Source organism: Branchiostoma floridae, chromosome 9 (genome assembly GCF_000003815.2).
Source record: "Branchiostoma floridae strain S238N-H82 chromosome 9, Bfl_VNyyK, whole genome shotgun sequence".
Taxonomy (NCBI): Eukaryota; Metazoa; Chordata; class Leptocardii; order Amphioxiformes; family Branchiostomatidae; genus Branchiostoma; species Branchiostoma floridae.
Window position 1 is genome coordinate 3142616 of NC_049987.1, and position 18254 is coordinate 3160869.

Here is an 18254-nt window from a genome sequence, read left to right on the forward strand (position 1 = left end):
ACAGTTTAGTCAAAAAAGAATCTTAAATGACGGTTTACCCAAAAAATGAATCTTACAAAATTCCCCCGTTCAAGAATGGACTCCAGTGCACCCTATGTGAATTTTCACAATAGACCAGTCCAGAAATACTCCCACTGAAACCATGGCCTTTTGAATAAGAAACCAAATCCAAAATTGAATTTAGCAAAAAAGGTCCCAGTGCATGAAAAGGTATAATAGACCAGTCTAAAAACACTTCCACTAAAAATTTAATTTTGAATCATCACCCGTTCAAAAATGAATTTGAAAAAATCCCCCTTCCGTGTGCAAAAAATGGACTCTTCCATGTAAAGTAGAGCAGTCCAAAAATACATCCGCCAAAATAAGACTTTGACATAATCACTGAAGTCCAAAAAATGGATTTTTTAAAAAGCCCCCTCTATGCAAGAATGGACTCTTCCAGAACACCCATGTAAAATTGCAAATTAGACCAGTCCAAAAATAACCCTACTGAAAGACTTTGACAAACTAGAAGTCACCAAAGTCCAAAATATGAATTTTGAAAAATCCCCCTCCGTGCGAGAATAGACTCTTCCAGCACACATTCTGTAAAATTGCAAAATAGACCTGTCCAAAAATACATCCACTGAAAGACTTCACCAGTCCAATGATGAATTTTTAAAAAAGAAATGAACCCCTCCGTGTAAGAATGGACTCTTCCAGATAACACCGGGCTCGCTGATTGGCTGCCATCCCCCCCCCCCCCCTTTAGGATATAGATTCGGGCTAAGTGATTGGTTACCTATCTAATTAGATTAAATAGACATATATGCCAGTAGGTGCAATCTGCAGCTGGGGGTCAACGACCTTAAGGTCATTGACCCCTCTGGCAATTGGAAAATGACAAAAAAATCCCCAAATATATCATTTTGACGTAGTCTATGACAAAAATTATACATGTGTCATTTGAATAAATATCTAGTGCACCCTTTTACCAAAATTTAGGTCATTTGGTTTTAAAACCAGAGCACAAGAGCCAAAAGTTTACTTTTTGGTCATAAAATGGCCAAATAATCGTAAAATTAAGCATTTTGTTGTACTGTATGCCTCAAGTGTTATTGAATCCATGTGCGCACATGTCTAGGGCACTCCTATACCAAATTTCAGGTCATCCGGTTCTAAAACCAAGGTACAGGAGCCAAAAGTGTCCTTTTTTGGTAAAAAAATGACCAAAAAATCGCAAAAAAAGCATTTCCTTATACTGTACACCAAACGTGATATTGAATCTATATGGGGGATTTATCAAGGCACATCTGTGCCAAATCTCAGCTCATTCGGTTCTAATACCAGGGTACAGGGGGCCCAAATATACAGTTTTGGTCTTAAGATGACCCAAAAACCTTAATAAAATCATTTAAGAGACAGATATGGGAAAAATGAAAAAAACGTCCGAGGGTATTGGCCCACTCTACCCTTGTGCCAAATTTCAAGTCATTCGGTTGAGAAACAACGGAGATACCGTGTTCTGAAGATTTGACAGGAGAAAGAAAGAAAGAAGAAAGAAAGAAACATTACGAATACAATATATTTCACCATACCTATGGTATGGCTGAAATATAATTAACTGGCTTCTACTGTATTAGGCAAAAAGCACAATTAGCTTACACAATTGACAGTGATGACCCAAAATAAAAGAGACTACTCAAAATTATAGTCTTGGCTGAATCTAGACAGGTTGGGCTTGACTTTTTTGGAAGCAGAGGAAGCCGAAAAAAAAAACTCTTTTTCTAAAACTTGTTGATTCTTTGATTTGAAGAGAAAAGTACCTTTCTACATATACTCATCTGTGAATGAGGCAAAGTTGATGTGTGTCATGGTGACCTCATACTCAATGATGTCTGTAATTTTCTCTAAATCATACCAGATCATGCTTTGATACCAGCAACTTGTGTTCCAGTTCGTAGAAGTGGGGATGACAACATCAAGGTCATACTGAAGCGCCGGTGGTGGAAGTACGTCATCGTTGCCCTTATTGACGTAGAGGCTAATTACCTGGTGGTGAAAGCGTACCAGTACACCACTCTCACCAGTATCCAGGTAATGTGTTTATATTGTTGCTTAGTAACTATCTCCCATGTCTTTGTGGTTGATTTACATTGGGCAATAAAAACAAGCTATGTACAGTTGTAAATGTTCCTTTTGTAGAGCTGTATAATATAAATCATGATTAGGTAATGAAAATATAGTAAATTTGTTTTTCCTTTCATCTACAAAATTTCTTGTTGCTGATGATAACTATATGTAACTATAACTACAAATGAATAGGCCATTTTATTTGCTTTTTGCTTTTATTTGCTTATTTGTTTTTGTCACAATGTTTTAGATTTTTATGTACTATGACAGGCATACAGTGAAAAATTGTGTTTTTGTAGAACATCCAGATTTTTATTCCTTTGTACTCTTCCTCCTCTCCACATTTGTTTGACTGTATTGCTCACTCACTCACTCACTCACTCACTCACTCACTCACTCACTCACTCACTCACTCACTCACTCACTCACTCACTCACTCACTCACTCACTCACTCACTCTCACTCACTCACTCATTTATCATCTGGTTTATCAACTGTTGTCAGGAAAAGATTAGACATGATTGTGACACTGTGTAGATGTGAGGGGATATGTGGTAAACCAACATAGAACACCAGCTTTTTATTTAACAGTTACATTATACAAGCTGCATATCCAGATAGATTTATTCAATATACTCACACACTTACATCCCAAGGAGATTCTCCCGTCCAAGAGTTCCGGTCTGAGTCAGTGACTCCTACCTTTTCAATTAAAAGTGGTGGGTTTTTTCACATGCTCAAGGTGTGGCTCTCCTCAAACACAGAACCTCCTGACGTCCTATCTGTGGGATTCCCTAACTGAACTATTTTTAGCGTCCTATCCAAGGAATTCCGTAACTGAAGCTAGGTACTCATTGAGAAGTGATGTGAGAAAATTTGTGAAATGTCTCTCACAAAGGCATGACATCAGAGCATGTCAGGGCCTCTGCCTCTGGCCAATATGCCAATAACAAGTTGTCAATACCACCTTTTGCAGGTATCATACTGTAGCCATTGTGAGATCGCGTGGCGCAATCAGCAGCGCATTGGTCTCAGGCCCAAGAGGTCCTGAGCTTGAATCCGGCTGTTGCGTCACCAATCTTGTGGCCTTGGGAAAGGCACCTTACACAACTTTCCTCACCTAACTAAGGTGTATATAGTACCTAGCTGCTGCTAGTGGCAGTTGCAGGCCATAGGGGCATGTTCAGGCATGATGCACCCGCCATACACAAGTTCGGGGTAGGATGAACCCCTTGCTTCCTTGGTCGGAAGTCCTCCTAGGAGACGGAAACTCCAAACAACAAACCTGCATCTGCTGGGGCTGTCTTACACGTTGCACACAGTTCTTGCCACTGTAGGAATTAGTGCACAAGTAGATGAGAGGGTGGAGAAGGAAGTGCACACCCCTCCTTCACCTTAAAAAGTTACGTGCCCTGTCTGCCTACCATTGTCTTCCGAGACAGATGGATGCCAAGTGTAGACATGATAAGTTTCTAACCCGTCCCCATGTTCCCCCCGCAGTTGCTGGACTGTGTGACCATCCCTGTGGTGCTGGTCCTGTCCTGGATCTTCCTCCACTCCAGGTTCAAGTGGGTTCACTACGGAGGCATCGCTGTGTGTCTGCTGGGGGTTGGCAGTCTGGTAGGGGCCGACCTGCTCAGTGGGAGGGACCATGTTGGAGGTAGGGGTGGAGATGAGTTCTTTATTACTTCCATTAAGAATAGTTTTTGGTGTGTTTGTCTGTATGTCCAGATATTTGTGGTCAGCATAACTTTAGAACCTCTCGAAGGATTGTAATGATATTTGGTATGTGGGTAGGTGTTGGGAAGACAAAGGTTTAAGGTCGATTTGGGGACCCCTGGTGTGTGACCTTGGTACTGCAGCAGAACTTTGATGTTTCTTTGTATCTTTTGACCTGTACATGCTTTGCTCTTGATTTTCTAATGGCAGATAGCTTGTGTTGTAAGGAAGAGGCGATATAGGTTTGGGCCCCCTAGTGGCTTGCTCTGGATCTCCAGGAACAATTTTTTCTACATAAGTTCTCCAAGATCCATTCGCGAAGTGTTGATGAAGCATAGACATCCATGATGTCAGGTAGTAAGACTAACCAAATAGCAATGACTTGCATGATCAAGTTTGTCTTGAAAGTTGAATAAGACCCTACAAGTACAATGTAAAGTGTTAACTTTTCCTGGCTTCTGTTTGTTAAACAGTTAAATTCACTCCCTCCCTCCATCTTTCTTCTTCTCCTTTATTGCTTTCTTCACTATTTGGGTTTTTGTTGTTCCTTTAGTAGTTGGAGATTCCACTGTCCCAAATATTGTTCCAGCCTGTGTTGTTCAGCAATATGGAAGCAGTCTATATCAGAATGCACCCCTGTGTTCCCTGCTTGTTCCTGGAGAGAACATTGTACATGTACATCCTGTACAGGAAAATCATCTTGGCTAGTCATGAGTGGTGCAATCTAACAAGTCTCCCAAAGAACTATTGCTCTAAGTAAATACATCCTAAGGGCTGTAAGACCTGCATTGTTTTGCATCCCCTTCATGCATTTTGTACCCTTTCCAGTTTTTACATCTCTTTGGTTGTTTATGTTTATGTATATTAGGAAAGTCTATTAGTTTGCATAAGTGCAATAAGTGTATACTAATCTTCCTGGAGTTTTGACTTTTGTTTATACTGGATGAAGCTTGATCCCATTTTGATCAGAGTACAGAGTTGGGTACCAGATCAAGAGTTCACATCTAGGTGCTTTATACACAGACTATAGAGCTCATCATCATATCTTGCCGCTGCTATAGAGCTGCTTGGCAGTGACTGTGACCAGGGTTTAAGATAACAACCTTCTAAGCCAGTAGCTAATGCAGCGCTTATATTCCCGCTTCTCTAATCTCTTCCGTTACACTTTGTTGAATGTTGTACTCCCACGTGTGCGTCAGTGGCTCAGTAGTACTATTACAACAGAGCCAAGCATAGGATGGAGTGTGGGACCACATAGCATTACTTTGAAATTATGATCATGATTTTCCACCCCAGGTGATGACAAACTGCTAGGGGACATGTTGTGTCTGCTCGGTGCTGCACTCTACGGTGTGTCTAATGTAGCGGAGGAGTATGTCGTACGTCACTTCACTCGGGTGGAGTTTCTCGGCATGCTGGGATTGTTCGGAAGTGTTATCTGTGGGCTCCAGCTGTAAGTTAAATGGATTTTATTTCTGTTGCATAATCGGTTAGCTGCATGCTCATGATATACTGTAAATGCATTTAATTTCGCAGGGATTTAATCATGTGTTAGCTGGAAAATGGAGTTTTCGCGGTGGTTTTAAGTTCACGTTAGCTCCATAGACTGTAGTCTATAATGGAAAAATGTTCGCAGTGGTTTTAAGTTCGCGGTGAAGTAGCCACCGTGAAAACCGCAAACATAAAAACCGCGAACATTTCTGCATTTACAGTTAACACATGAGTACAGAGCAGAGTAAGTTGCATACCTAGAGCACTTGATTTGCTCAAAACCCTCACATTTTAGGTGCTATCTAATGTGTGTCCCCAACTAAAGCTTGTCACAGGACATTGGTGTAAAGTGCTTTACCCAAGGGTACAACATTGGAGCATGTCATCCTGAAAAGTTATCATTCTTTATGCCAGCAATTCTTTTCCCCTGTTGCATAAAATTCTTTCTGAGATCCAGCAAATCTAATCGATGTGGCCTAAGGTAGCCTTTTGGCACTGGATTTGTATTGGTTATGGGGTAAAGCAGCTGGGAAAAGGTTTTAAAGTTTTTATTGTTTTTTTTAATGTGTGTGTGTTTTTTTTTTCTTCCGCTTTATCTACAGTGCTATCTTGGAAAGACATGAACTGGCAACAATCCAGTGGTCATGGCAAGTGGGTAAGTACTGGCTGAAAATACTGTAAGTTCATTTAAGTTCGCGGGGATTTAATTTTGCGGTAGCGGGAAAAATGACTTTTCGTGGTGGTTTTAAGTTCGCGGTAGCACCATGCATGCACTGTAGTCTCGTTATCGTTATGGGAGAATGTTTGCGTTGGTTTTAACTCCACAAAAACCACAGAAGCATTTAATCCATCCGCGTAGAAGTTTCATGCAACTTACTAGTGATCTGCATACCAGTGTGCCGATAGACTATTGTATCTGATGTTGTAACAGCATATCCTTATACATTGGGCTTATTCATTCAGTAAGCAAATCATTATAACAGAGGCAGTCGAATGCTCATTCCACAGACTGGAGTCAAACATTTGGTATGATCCATTTTTTTTTTGCTGACAGTTACACTTACAGATCAATTTTAAACCAAAATCATTATCTAACAGTACAGTCAAACCTGTCTTTAGCAGCCACTCAAGGGCCTGGAGAAAAATGGCCACTATAGACAGGTGGCCACTATAGAGAACATGTTGATCAATTGACCATGAGTACTAGTAAGCTACACATGATTTCAGTTCCCACTAATCTTTCTCACCAAGTAACTTTGTCTTGATCGGTAAATTCACCGACAAAGGCTTGCACTTTAATGCTCAGGGCATGCATTATACCTTCTGCTATCACCGAAATGACCCTGTCAGGAACTCCAAATCCTTAGAAACTACAATTTCAAACTCGGTGCAGGGCAGGGCTTTAGCCAGCGTCCGTTTTTCCGTCAATTGACGGAAATTTGCTGCGTGTGACAGAAGATTTTTTTAACCAATCCGTCAACCTTGACGGAGAAAAATTCTTGGTGGAAGCTACAGGCGGCTTGGGGACGCTGTCCACGATCGGAAAGCCACACACTGTTTGTTTTGCTATTGTTATGATTGTTGACTTAGTGTGTCGGCGCCCTTTCGCATACCATAATCTCATTAAAAACCCGTTTTTCAATGTCTCAGTTCCAACTTTCTAACTTGATTTTCGCAGATTTGGGAACGGGAATTGGCTGACGGAAAAAAAAATTCCAGCTGGCTAGAGCCCTGATGCAGGGTGACATAAGGCTGCAGTATAGTTGCAATAGGCAGTGTTTCTGTATCAACGGGACCGGAAATCGTGTGGCCGTGACCGCGTTGAACAGGTGGCCGCTAAGCCTATTTCTTAATTTAATCATTACGAATCCAAGGGACCAACAAAAAGTGGCCACTATGGCCAGGTGGCCGGTATCCAAAGGTGACCGCTAATACAGGTTTGACTGTACAAATTAATTATTTGTTCCAGGGCTGCTGTTTGTTGGGTTTGCTGTGTGCCTGTTTACAGTACAGATAACTCATGTTTGCCAGGGTTGCTGTTTGTCGGTTTTGCTGTGTGCCTGTTTACAGTACAGATAACCATGTGTTCCAGGGCTGCTGTTTGTTGGGTTTGCTGTGTGCCTGTTTACAGTACAGATAAACCATGTTTTCCAGGCCTGCTGTTTGTCGGGTTTGCTGTGTGCCTGTTTACAGTACAGATAACCATGTGTTCCAGGGCTGCTGTTTGTCGGGTTTGCTGTGTGCCTGTTTACAGTACAGATAAACCATGTTTTCCAGGGCTGCTGTTTGTCGGGTTTGCTGTGTGCCTGTTTACAGTACAGATAACCATGTGTTCCAGGGCTGCTGTTTGTCGGGTTTGCTGTGTGCCTGTTTACAGTACAGATAACCATGTGTTCCAGGGCTGCTGTTTGTCGGGTTTGCTGTGTGCCTGTTTACAGTACATATGAAACATGTGTTCCAGGGCTGCTGTTTGTCGGGTTTGCTGTGTGCCTGTTTACAGTACATATGAAACATGTGTTCCAGGGCTGCTGTTTGTCGGGTTTGCTGTGTGCCTGTTTACAGTACATATGAAACATGTTTTCCAGGGCTGCTGTTTGTCGGGTTTGCTGTGTGCCTGTTTACAGTACAGATAAATCATGTTTTCCAGGGCTGCTGTTTGTCGGGTTTGCTGTGTGCCTGTTTACAGTACAGATAACCATGTTTTTCAGGGCTGCTGTTTGTCGGGTTTGCTGTGTGCCTGTTTGCGCTGTACACCATCTTCCCTACAGTCATCAAACTCAGCAGTGCCGTGGTGGTGAACCTGTCCATCCTCACAGCTGATCTCTACACTCTCTTCATTGGACTATTCCTCTTCCACTACACGGTAAGGACAATTACATCACTCTTATTCAGGGCTCGAAATACTGGGTGCAAGTGCACCCAGGTGCACCCAAAATTGGAGCTGTGCACCCAATCTTTTTCTGTGGGTGCACAGGTGCACCCAGATATTTTCATAGGCTTATGTATGTAAAGATGTCAATATACTAGTAAACACCAGATTCTTGACATCTATGTGTTAAAAAAAAAATAAAATGTCTGTCATAGTACTTGTTTAAGAATTTGAAGTTGGAATTTGTGTTCATTCAGATCTTTTCAATGCCCCAAGACTGTGTGATATTCTACTTTATTTTATGTGGTGCACCCAAAAAAATTTTGGTGCACCCAATTTTCTAGATTGGGTGCACCAGTGCACCTAATCCCAAAAATGAATTTCGAGCCCTGTTATTTGTTACCTATACAGTGACTGTCAAACCTGTCTATAGCGGCCACTCAAGGGAATGGAGAAATGTGGCCACTATAGACAGGTGGCCACTATAGAGAAAATGCTGATCAATTGACAGAGCAATAAGTTACACATGATTTCAGTACCATACCGATCTATCTCACCAAGTAACATTGTCTCAATCGTCTCAAAATTCAACTGACCCTGCCAAAGTCAAATCTACCAAAAATTGACATGCGCAATGTTGGTAAATTCGGTGACAAAGACTTATGTTCAAGGCACACGTGCCTTCCGCTGCCTCCAAAATGAATCTGTCTGGAACTCCAAATACTCACAAACTATGATTTTAAACCCAGCACAGGGTGACATACGGCTGCTGTATTGTCGCAATAGGCAGTGTTTCTGTATCTACAGGACCGGAAATTGTGTGGCAGACTGGCCGCGTTGAACAGGTGGCCACTATAGATTATTTCTTAATGCTTAAGTCAATGGGAAAAATCTAAGGGACTGACAAAAAGTGACTGCAATGGCCAGGTGGTCGCTATGCAAAGGTGGCCCCTATTACAGGTTTGACTGTATTATAATCAGTCAGTCTGAGTTGACCAGGACCTATATATGTTGCGCATTATACAAATCAAAGTCAATTTCCAGTGCAGGAGTACTTTTTAAAGTTAGAATAAGCATAGTTCAGTCAAATTAGAGGGCCTGCTTGGCTGTATTGTCCACATGTTGCTGTCGTGCACATTTGCCCTCCCGGTCTTTGCAGTCTGTGTCTGTATAGCTGGTATTACTGGCCTTTGGCATAGCACATAAGCTTCCCAGGCATATCATGTGACTACCAACATTTCTGGTTGCAAACCAGGGGAACAAATTGCATTAGGTTTGATCCACTTACACAAGGAATTTGAAGGATTCTGCTCTTTTTAACAATGTGCTGGAAGTGTTGCGCTCGTCATATGGGAAACCCAGCTTTGGAATCCTATCTGATAGATCGCCTGTAACTACAGCTATAGAATAGGTACTCATTCCCACCTGAGATGATTGAAGACATTGGTTTAAAGTGCCTTTCCAAAGAGCACATTGTCAACATTGGGGACTCCATGGATTTGAACACAAAACCTTTAGTTTGTAACAAAGTCAACAACCTTAACCACCTTGGTGCCCGCTCATTTACCAGTAGCTTATATTGAGTTTTAGGGCTGGGTACGGAGTAAACGGTTACAAAACTGTCCAGAAAAAACGGACCTGAAAAATTCAGTGGACCAGATGTTGAACCAATTCGAAAATGAACAGATTATATCGGCAGGCATTCACGTGTTTTGGGGCTTACAGGTCCAAGAAAAGAACAAGAACAAAGTAGAGGAGAGTTGATAGTCAAATTTTACCAAGCTTCTACAGGTCAACTTGGCCCAAAACAAATGCAGTTAGGGTTGTTTGCATAGAATAGAATTCAAAATGCTAATGGACGTCGGATAATTCATTCAACAGAATCTTTTGTAGCAAGATGGACCATTAATGTTTTTGAGTATTGCCCATTCATACGTTTTCACTGATAATTAGGTCCAAGTTCAGGTCCGGACCTGGACCTGATCCTCTGGACCTGAACTGGACCGTTACCTGAATTTTCTGATCCGGCACCCACCTCTATTGAGCTTTGTAAATTGTATGTCATCCTTTCCTCTCCAGTACCATGGACTATATTTCCTGGCCTTCATACTGATTGTGGCTGGTGTAGTGGTCTACTCTACAAAACCTACATCGGAGGCCCCCCCCAGGAACTACGAGGCCATGCCTGGAGATAGCACCACCAGGGAGGAGGATGACCCAGCCAGTCATCAGCCCCTGACTGTGAGTCAGGACCTGGAGCAGGACAGGCTGGTGGACGATCAGGAGCGGAGACACAGGGATGCCACCAGGACACTAGCTCAGGACCCCAGGGGAAGTCCCGTAGATGTCATGGTATAGGGGTTAAATACTGTCAATGTACATAAGTTTGCAGTCACATTGTACTTCTCCCTTTTTCTGTACTTCTCCCTTTTTTGAGAAAGACCTCAACACAAACTCAAAACTGCTGAGAATTTTTTTTGTCTTCTGTTCACCTTCCCCCTAATGTTAAAGCACAACACGTACCTACTATACATTTTACAGTATTATGATATGTTGGAGGCACGTCATGTCGGTGACGCACAAAAAACTAGCTAGGCACATTGATTATGCCTGCACTACCAAAAGTGACTGTACTGTCCATCTGTAACACCCTTGCCCTATTGCTAGTATGGTTTCTGACTAAGTTACTGTCCACAAAGGCACCAGTGTCTCTATTAGTGTAGCCTTATGTGACTAAAGCAATAACACAAACTCAAAACCACTTTGAACACTCCAGTTTATCCCTATTGTGAAATTAAATTACTGCAACGTAAATGCATTTATACTAGAAGTATGGACTGTAGTGTCAGGTTCCATTGTGGTTTTTGTTCATTAGAAAAAATTCTACATTGAAAGTACTGAATACGTGATTGAGGGCTATCTGTACCCTACACTTCAAGTCGCTTGCTTATTTTGTCTCTACCTAACAGTAGGTGGAAAAATGGGATTATATTATTACAGTTTGATTAGATTTAAAGATATACATTATACTCAAGTCAGTCTCAAATAAGAAAATGTGATAAGACTTTGGAATTTTACCTTTTTTTTTTCTTTTTTCATGAAAGCACAGGAGCTAAAGTATACTAAAGTCACTACTGTTAATGTGGAAGTTTGAAACAGGTGTCACCTTGTGTGAGAACATGCACATATGTGGATCTGTAATTTTGAATGCATGTCTCAGCTGTACAGCAGCCCACAATACTATAAGACTTAGTATAATTATTACTTTAAACCCCTATTGTCAAGCAATGATTTTCTTATATAGTTTTTTTCAAACTTTAGCATTTTAAATATGCTTGTATCAATTAGACAGTTTGTTTCTGCTTTTTTATTTATCTTAAATTGGCATTGGGGCTTAAGTCTAGATGTTGATGAAACAACTTTAAACTTAAAGTTTATAGAATTATGTTGGAAGTAGAAAAACGTCTCTCTCGGCTTGGCTTCGCGAACGAAGATCATCTTGGAAAAATGTAAAGATGTAGAAAATATGTTGTAGAGCTTCAAACTACATTTGATTTTCATCTCTTAAAATCATTCCATTTGAAAACTACTGTATAGTTGTAGTGGATATAGAAGAAAAGATTAAACAAAGCCAAAAACATTTTAATCTATCTTTAAAGTGTATTTCACTGGAGCATAAACAATGTGCAAGATGGACATCTTTCGTTTCTTATGTTTTGAGCAGTTTGATGTTATGAGATCAAAATGGACTCTACTTTTTTGATAATGTGCTATGTTACAGCTACAATGATGACCTGTTTTTAAAATACATATCACTAACTTCGTTTGAAGACAAATAAGTCATATTCTAGTTGAATCTGTTCTCATTACTTCAGGTTCTGTTTAATCAAGGAGTCCAAATTCATTAAATGGTAAAACACTCTGTGCAAGGTTTGTCATTGCCTGTATTCTGCTTGTGTCAAACTACATAAGTATGTACAAGGTCCATATGTGTGTGTCCTGTCTACCTGTTGTCCTGTAAAAGACGTGAACAACATTGATATTGCTTAGTTTTCTTTCTTGAAGAAATTTCATAGAGTTAATATTCCTGTAATATTTTCATTGTTGTATTCATTCTTGGTACATTAAAGTACCAGTATGAAAAGTTGTATACACAGTAGACCATCACAGTACTTTGTCTGACCCTTGCCTCTTCCCTCATGACCTCAATGAAAAGCGGCCTGCAGGCCGATTTGAGCCTTCGTGAGTAAACAAAGGTTCAAACAGCATGGTGTAGATTCTGCATTTTTGTTCTTCGGCATTGGCTTTGACATACATCAAAAGTAATATCCGTTTCCGGAATTATGACACCAGGTAGAGTTAGAGTGGTTAGAGTAGATATAGCAGTCGAAGATTTTTTTTTTCTTCTTTTAAACGGACGGATCAAAGTGATGCTTGCGGATGCCATATAATCGGTTCAGCATGGCTTTAAGTTAAGTACGTTGCATACGTTGTTTAAAAGCTACTTTCCATGTCCAACACGCTGTACAAACTAGCACTTCTCATACTGTCCATAGACAGGAGATTTCGAGGATCATTTGTGACAGAAGATTGTCTTGGCGGATTTTCTGTGTGTCCTGTACCTAAAAATGATCCCTTATTCCGTCGAAAGCAGGCTCGGTAAAAGATATAAGTCGAAAACAACGTGACAAAATACGTAGCTACTATCGCTATTAGGAACGCTTCTTCGCTGTACGTTCTTGTGCTGTGGTTATGAGAGTTTTTAGAAATGTCCGGTATGACCTTGACAGCTGTCATGGCGGACCCTTCACTGTTGCTGGCCACACAGACGATCCAGTCAAAGTTTGCAGCCAAGGATCCTCTCATTTCTAATGTCCCGTCTTCACGTACTTGGCAGTCTGAAGAAATATCCGGACTCCAACCGTATAGACCAGAGTCGTTCAGAAATCGCCATTCTATGGTAGGAGTTGGTACTCCCTGCGTTTTGCATAACACAGTTATGTTATAGTCTGGGTGGGCCAGACATTCTGGTGGCATAGCGGTGACGGTGGGCCTCTCTGTACTTGTTTGAACAGCCTCCTCTCCTACAGTTCCTTCGGTAGCATTTTCATGAAAGTCGGAAGTAGTGATGTACAAGCCGCTTGCATGTTCGGGAGTTCTTTCCGTAGTTTCCACCGCTGGCAACAAAGCTCCGTCTGACAAGTGTTGTACGATCAACAGCACAGAAAACAAGTCCCGCACGAAGTATACCGTATTTCCCATGGTAGCGTCACCGTGTCGTGAAGTGTCCACCACCGCCCCTTACCGGCCCACTACACCGTCTGCTGAGAAAACAAGATGTAGAGTCAGTCCACATACACACAACTCTCCAAAATAAACATTGCACTCACTTGTAGTATGTCGTGTAAATTGGCTCCCAATCTCTTTAAATCCAGGCCAATAGGCGACGGTAAGGCTATGTTGATTCGATTATAATGGATGGATGATGTCGTCTTAAAACCCCAAAACGGATGCGAGCGTGCAAATAATTTTTTTTTTAAAGGTACCTTCATTACGAAATCTAAGTTTTCAGGAAGGTTTAACTTGTGCAGTTCTAGACGGTACTATGTAGCGCTACTTGACGACAGTTTATATTGACAAAAGGCAAAAGTAATTTGTTCTATAGACAAAAGTAAAGACGCGGAGTCATGGAGACTTTGCGATAAAGAAATATTTATGACATTGTAAATTCAGTACTTTTGTATTACGTAAGAAGGCGCGGGGACACACAGGGCAGACGGGGAGACCAACATACAAGTGTGCTGATGCATTTAACAACATTACTATTATTATTCAAGTCACATACAGGTAGTTCGCAGAATTTACATGTGCACATTTTTGTTCGTTTTGTATTATAGGTACACCGCCTAATGCGTCAGGTTTGTACTGAACAGTACAAGCTGCATATCCGGACACACTTGCTTGATCGAATCATACCGGAGAGGACCCTATATTTTCGATAAGTTTAATGGATTCGTGTACGTACGTGCTCCAAGTGTGGCTCTTCTCAAATATGAGACTACCATTTAACGTTCTATCCGAGGGACGGCTCTAACTGCATTTTCACCTTAAGCTAAGGGCGCAACCCGCCGTACGTGAAATTTGTCCGTACTTTTTTGGGGAGAGGCCACGTCCACCACGTATTTCTGAAAACGTTCAGGCCGTACTGGCACGTGCGCGGGGCGAATCCGCAGGCCGATGGCACGCAAAGTTTTGCCTGCAAGTAAAGTTCTACGGCATGTCTGCGTGCTCCTAAATCCTTCGGATTCCCTACGAGTTAGTACGGAGGCGCTACTTACCACTTACGGATCCCAAAATATTGCCAACGTTTATTTTGGCACGTAGACAGGACGTATTTGCACGTACAGCGGGTTGTGCCCTTAATAGCTTCAGAGAGCCGATGAAAGTCAGTAGCGTGTCAGAGGATTTTTACCTCAAAGTTCTGTTACGTGAACACATACATTTCTCTTGAACACTCACCTTTGACCTCCCAGATGACCCCCAATACAATACAATACAATTCTGCAGGTATCGCATTACATCAACAACACGACAACAGCTAGCGAGGACAATAGATAGTTCATCATCTAGCTGAACTGGTTAACCAGGCTCTACTATACATTCTTTCAGCTCAAATTTACGCCCAGAAAATTGGTGCAAACCTGCAATACCCACCAACAACACTTACATACGGGCCTGCGGGCATGCGCCACTGGTGCTAATCTGATGGCATGTCTGTAGTCACAACATGAGTTATTACAACCTCCCATGGGAGTCACTTCAGGGCAGACACCGGGGTAGATAACATGTCATACTTAGAAATAGCTTACGAAAACCATTATACCTTTTAAGAGAGTAGACTTCAGCAGCTGCTACAGCGTGTACTCGGATGTTTCTTTGAACGAGCGACTGCATGGCCCCGGGCCCGTGTGTGTTTAGGCGCCGACTTCATTGTTTTGACTGCACAGGTGTGACCGTGTATTGTTGTTCATCCTGTTTCTGGATTTTCACACATCCTGTTAAAAGGACACCTTTGTAAGATCAATTAGGAATATACCCAATCATTAGTAAAACGTTACCAATGCATGCTATTAAGTGAAAAACGTTCTTATTTGACACCGAGGGAATATCATTAGCACAGCCAGAATACGAAACTCGACCATTCTCTAAAATCAAAAGAATCAGGACAGTAGCATATCTATACGAATCCCACTTCTAAACATAGTACTGTACCACGTAAGACCCGGAAAAGGTAAACTATAGAAGACCACCTACCAGCAAAGAAACTGTAAACAGAATATTTCTTTTCTCGTTAGAAATACTGCACTGACATGAACTGTACTGACCTGAATCCACCACCCTCTCATGGCATTTAATCCTGGTTTCAGCCCGGGGGGTTACTGGGATATGCATCACTGGGCATGCGCCTTCCCCGGTTGGCAGCTTAACTACGCTTCACTGGCGGGATTTACACACTTGTTTTTTTAGGTCGTTAGGGAGTACGCACGGTATAGTGCGTATAGATTCCGTAAAATCCTTATGGATTCCGTGAAATTCTCTTGAAGACACTCCATATTAGAGTATTGCATGAATCAAAAGATATTATTGCACAAGAAGTCATTAATGGCTGCAAAAATATATATGGATTGTTTGCTAAAGGGCCTCGGGAGTCTCCACAACACAAAGTGATTCTACATAAATTATGCTCTAATGACTAGTACTGTTGCAAATAAAATGAAATAGAGCAAAACAAACACAAAACATATTCTTAAAGCGATCTGTCGTGCGAATACAAAGAAGAGATGTTATTGTTTTCCGAATAAGTCAGTCAATATCGAGGACTAGATGTACTGTTGTATTGAGGTTGCGTTACTCGTGCTGACACGTTTTTCAATAGCAAATTCAAGCGAATTCAGACGAAATTTACGGAATTTATATGATCTACCACTAAGAAACATGGGAATAATAATGCTTTTTTTGTAATGTTGATTTATTGCAATAATTGTATGAATTCGCTCAAATTAGTATGAAGAAATGTTTGTTTCTTTCTCATTTCTAACACCAGTGGACTGTAAGAGTTTGTAAAACACGCATAATTCCGTAAAGACCTTCTAAATTCCGTACAATCCTCATGAATTCATAGAAAGTCCTTAGAGTCGGAGTCCACCGTATGGATCAAAATTGCCTCCTATCAGTTGAAGACATTATTGCAAGTCATCACTTATTGCTGCGAGACTAATATGAATCGCTAGGAGGCATCAATGACACGTGGCGAGTATCCACATGCCCGATTGACTACTAGTATTTTAAAGCTTTTACTTTTGAGTTTCCAGACTTGACTAAAATAAATCAAACAAAACAAAGCAAAACAAACACAAAAAAAAGATTTTGTAACCGATCTTTAAGGCGGGTGCTAGCGCATTATTATTTTCCAACCAAATCAGTCAACATCGAGGATTAAATGTTGTAATGATTTTATCTATCCTTTGCTAATAACACCTTGTTCACTATCACAGTGGTGCTCAAGTCTTCAAAAGAATTTTACGCAATCGATATGATTCACTAGTACTACTAATAAACATCCACATTACTTCGTATGTATAAAATATTACCCTATAATAAGAACGGTATGTATTCGTTAAATTTCGTATGAAATCCGTAAGAATGTTTTTTTTTTCTTATGACTTATAGTAGTGGATTGTGTGTGTTCTGTAAAACGGGAACGTATTCCATAAAACCCTTCTAGCTCCTTGAAATTCTCATAATTACATAGACGCCCCTCTGGTACAGTAAAAGATAAGAATATAACAGCGTTCGACGACCTCATACCTCCACAAAATATTTGGAACTTTTGTGAATTTTATGCAAATGACTTACAGATTTACATGATTTATGTATGGTGACGTTCATCATAGACTTACGTACATATGTCAAGTATAGAATTCCAATAATTAGGTGGTTTTGTAATTTTTACATATATTATGCAAACTTGTTCCTCATTTGCAAATCTGATATCTTCTTATGTTTCACGTATCATAATTTACATGTGTTACATTTATTTAAGTCCAGTATTGAAAACAATAGAATTATACAATTCCCTCATTAAATATGCAAAGTAAGTACTCATTTGAATAACATTTATATCATTATGAACATCTTTGCCAAAGCTCCCTGTATGCTTAAAATGATAGCAATTCGTTGTTTTTTTTCCTGGAGGGTATTGAAACTTGATCCACCTTGCCATGACGCTTAAAGCTGTCTACCACATAAATGCCAAGATCATAACATGTTTGGAACAAGGGATACATTGAAAAAAAACTGCAAGAATGTTCTCATTAATTATGCAAATGTGCTCCAATTGTATAAGCTACATATATACCAAAAATCATGAAAATCCATTGTTCCCTTCTTGAGTTATCCTCTTCAGACGTTTTTGACAAAAATAACCCTGCCAACCCAGAACTAACCGCTAGAGGACCAAACTTTTTTCACCTCTTCCTGACCACAAGAGCTTTTTAACACCCTAAAATCGTGACCATAGCTTGTTCAGAACACGAGATGCAAAATTGAAAGTTGCACTGCAGTACCAAGGGAAGCCGCTCTGGGCCCAAAATCTAATCAATTTTAGCTTTACGTTGATGAAGTTCGACATCCAGGTAACAAGATATGCCGAAAAAGAAGCAACTGGATATGGTTTTGGAAACGGCAAGACGTTTCAACTAGCATGTACTAGCCATTGTTTCCTATGGGAATCCAAATTGTCTTCTGAAATTGTCTAAAAATGTTCCCTATTGGACATCTAAAGTCATTGTCTTCATTCATAGTTAGGATATAGAAGATAAGTTTCTTATAGATCACTTTTGTTCAGTATTATTGACGAAAACTAGTGGATGCTAGTTGAAATGTCTCACCCTTTCCAAAATCATATCCAGTTGCTTGAGTAACTGCTTTTTGGCCGGCAATCTTAGCTTTATCACACCCAACCAACACACCAAGTATAAAACCAATCCACCTAGCCGTTTTT

At 40.7% G+C, this 18254-nt stretch overlaps 1 protein-coding gene across 1 annotated transcript in view; it reads left to right on the forward strand.

The window, feature by feature from the left end:
- The window catches only part of LOC118422979 (solute carrier family 35 member F2-like), an 18540-nt gene extending 6202 nt beyond the window's left edge, over window positions 1-12338 (forward strand). Inside the window, exons 2-7 of the mRNA XM_035830873.1 lie at window positions 1904-2076; window positions 3613-3772; window positions 5128-5284; window positions 5925-5977; window positions 8031-8185; window positions 10271-12338. Of these exons, the coding sequence (XP_035686766.1) occupies window positions 1904-2076; window positions 3613-3772; window positions 5128-5284; window positions 5925-5977; window positions 8031-8185; window positions 10271-10549 (977 nt within the window). The 3' untranslated portion in view covers window positions 10550-12338. The remainder of the gene's footprint in view (window positions 1-1903; window positions 2077-3612; window positions 3773-5127; window positions 5285-5924; window positions 5978-8030; window positions 8186-10270) is intronic.
- Window positions 12339-18254: the final 5916 nt, after the last annotated feature.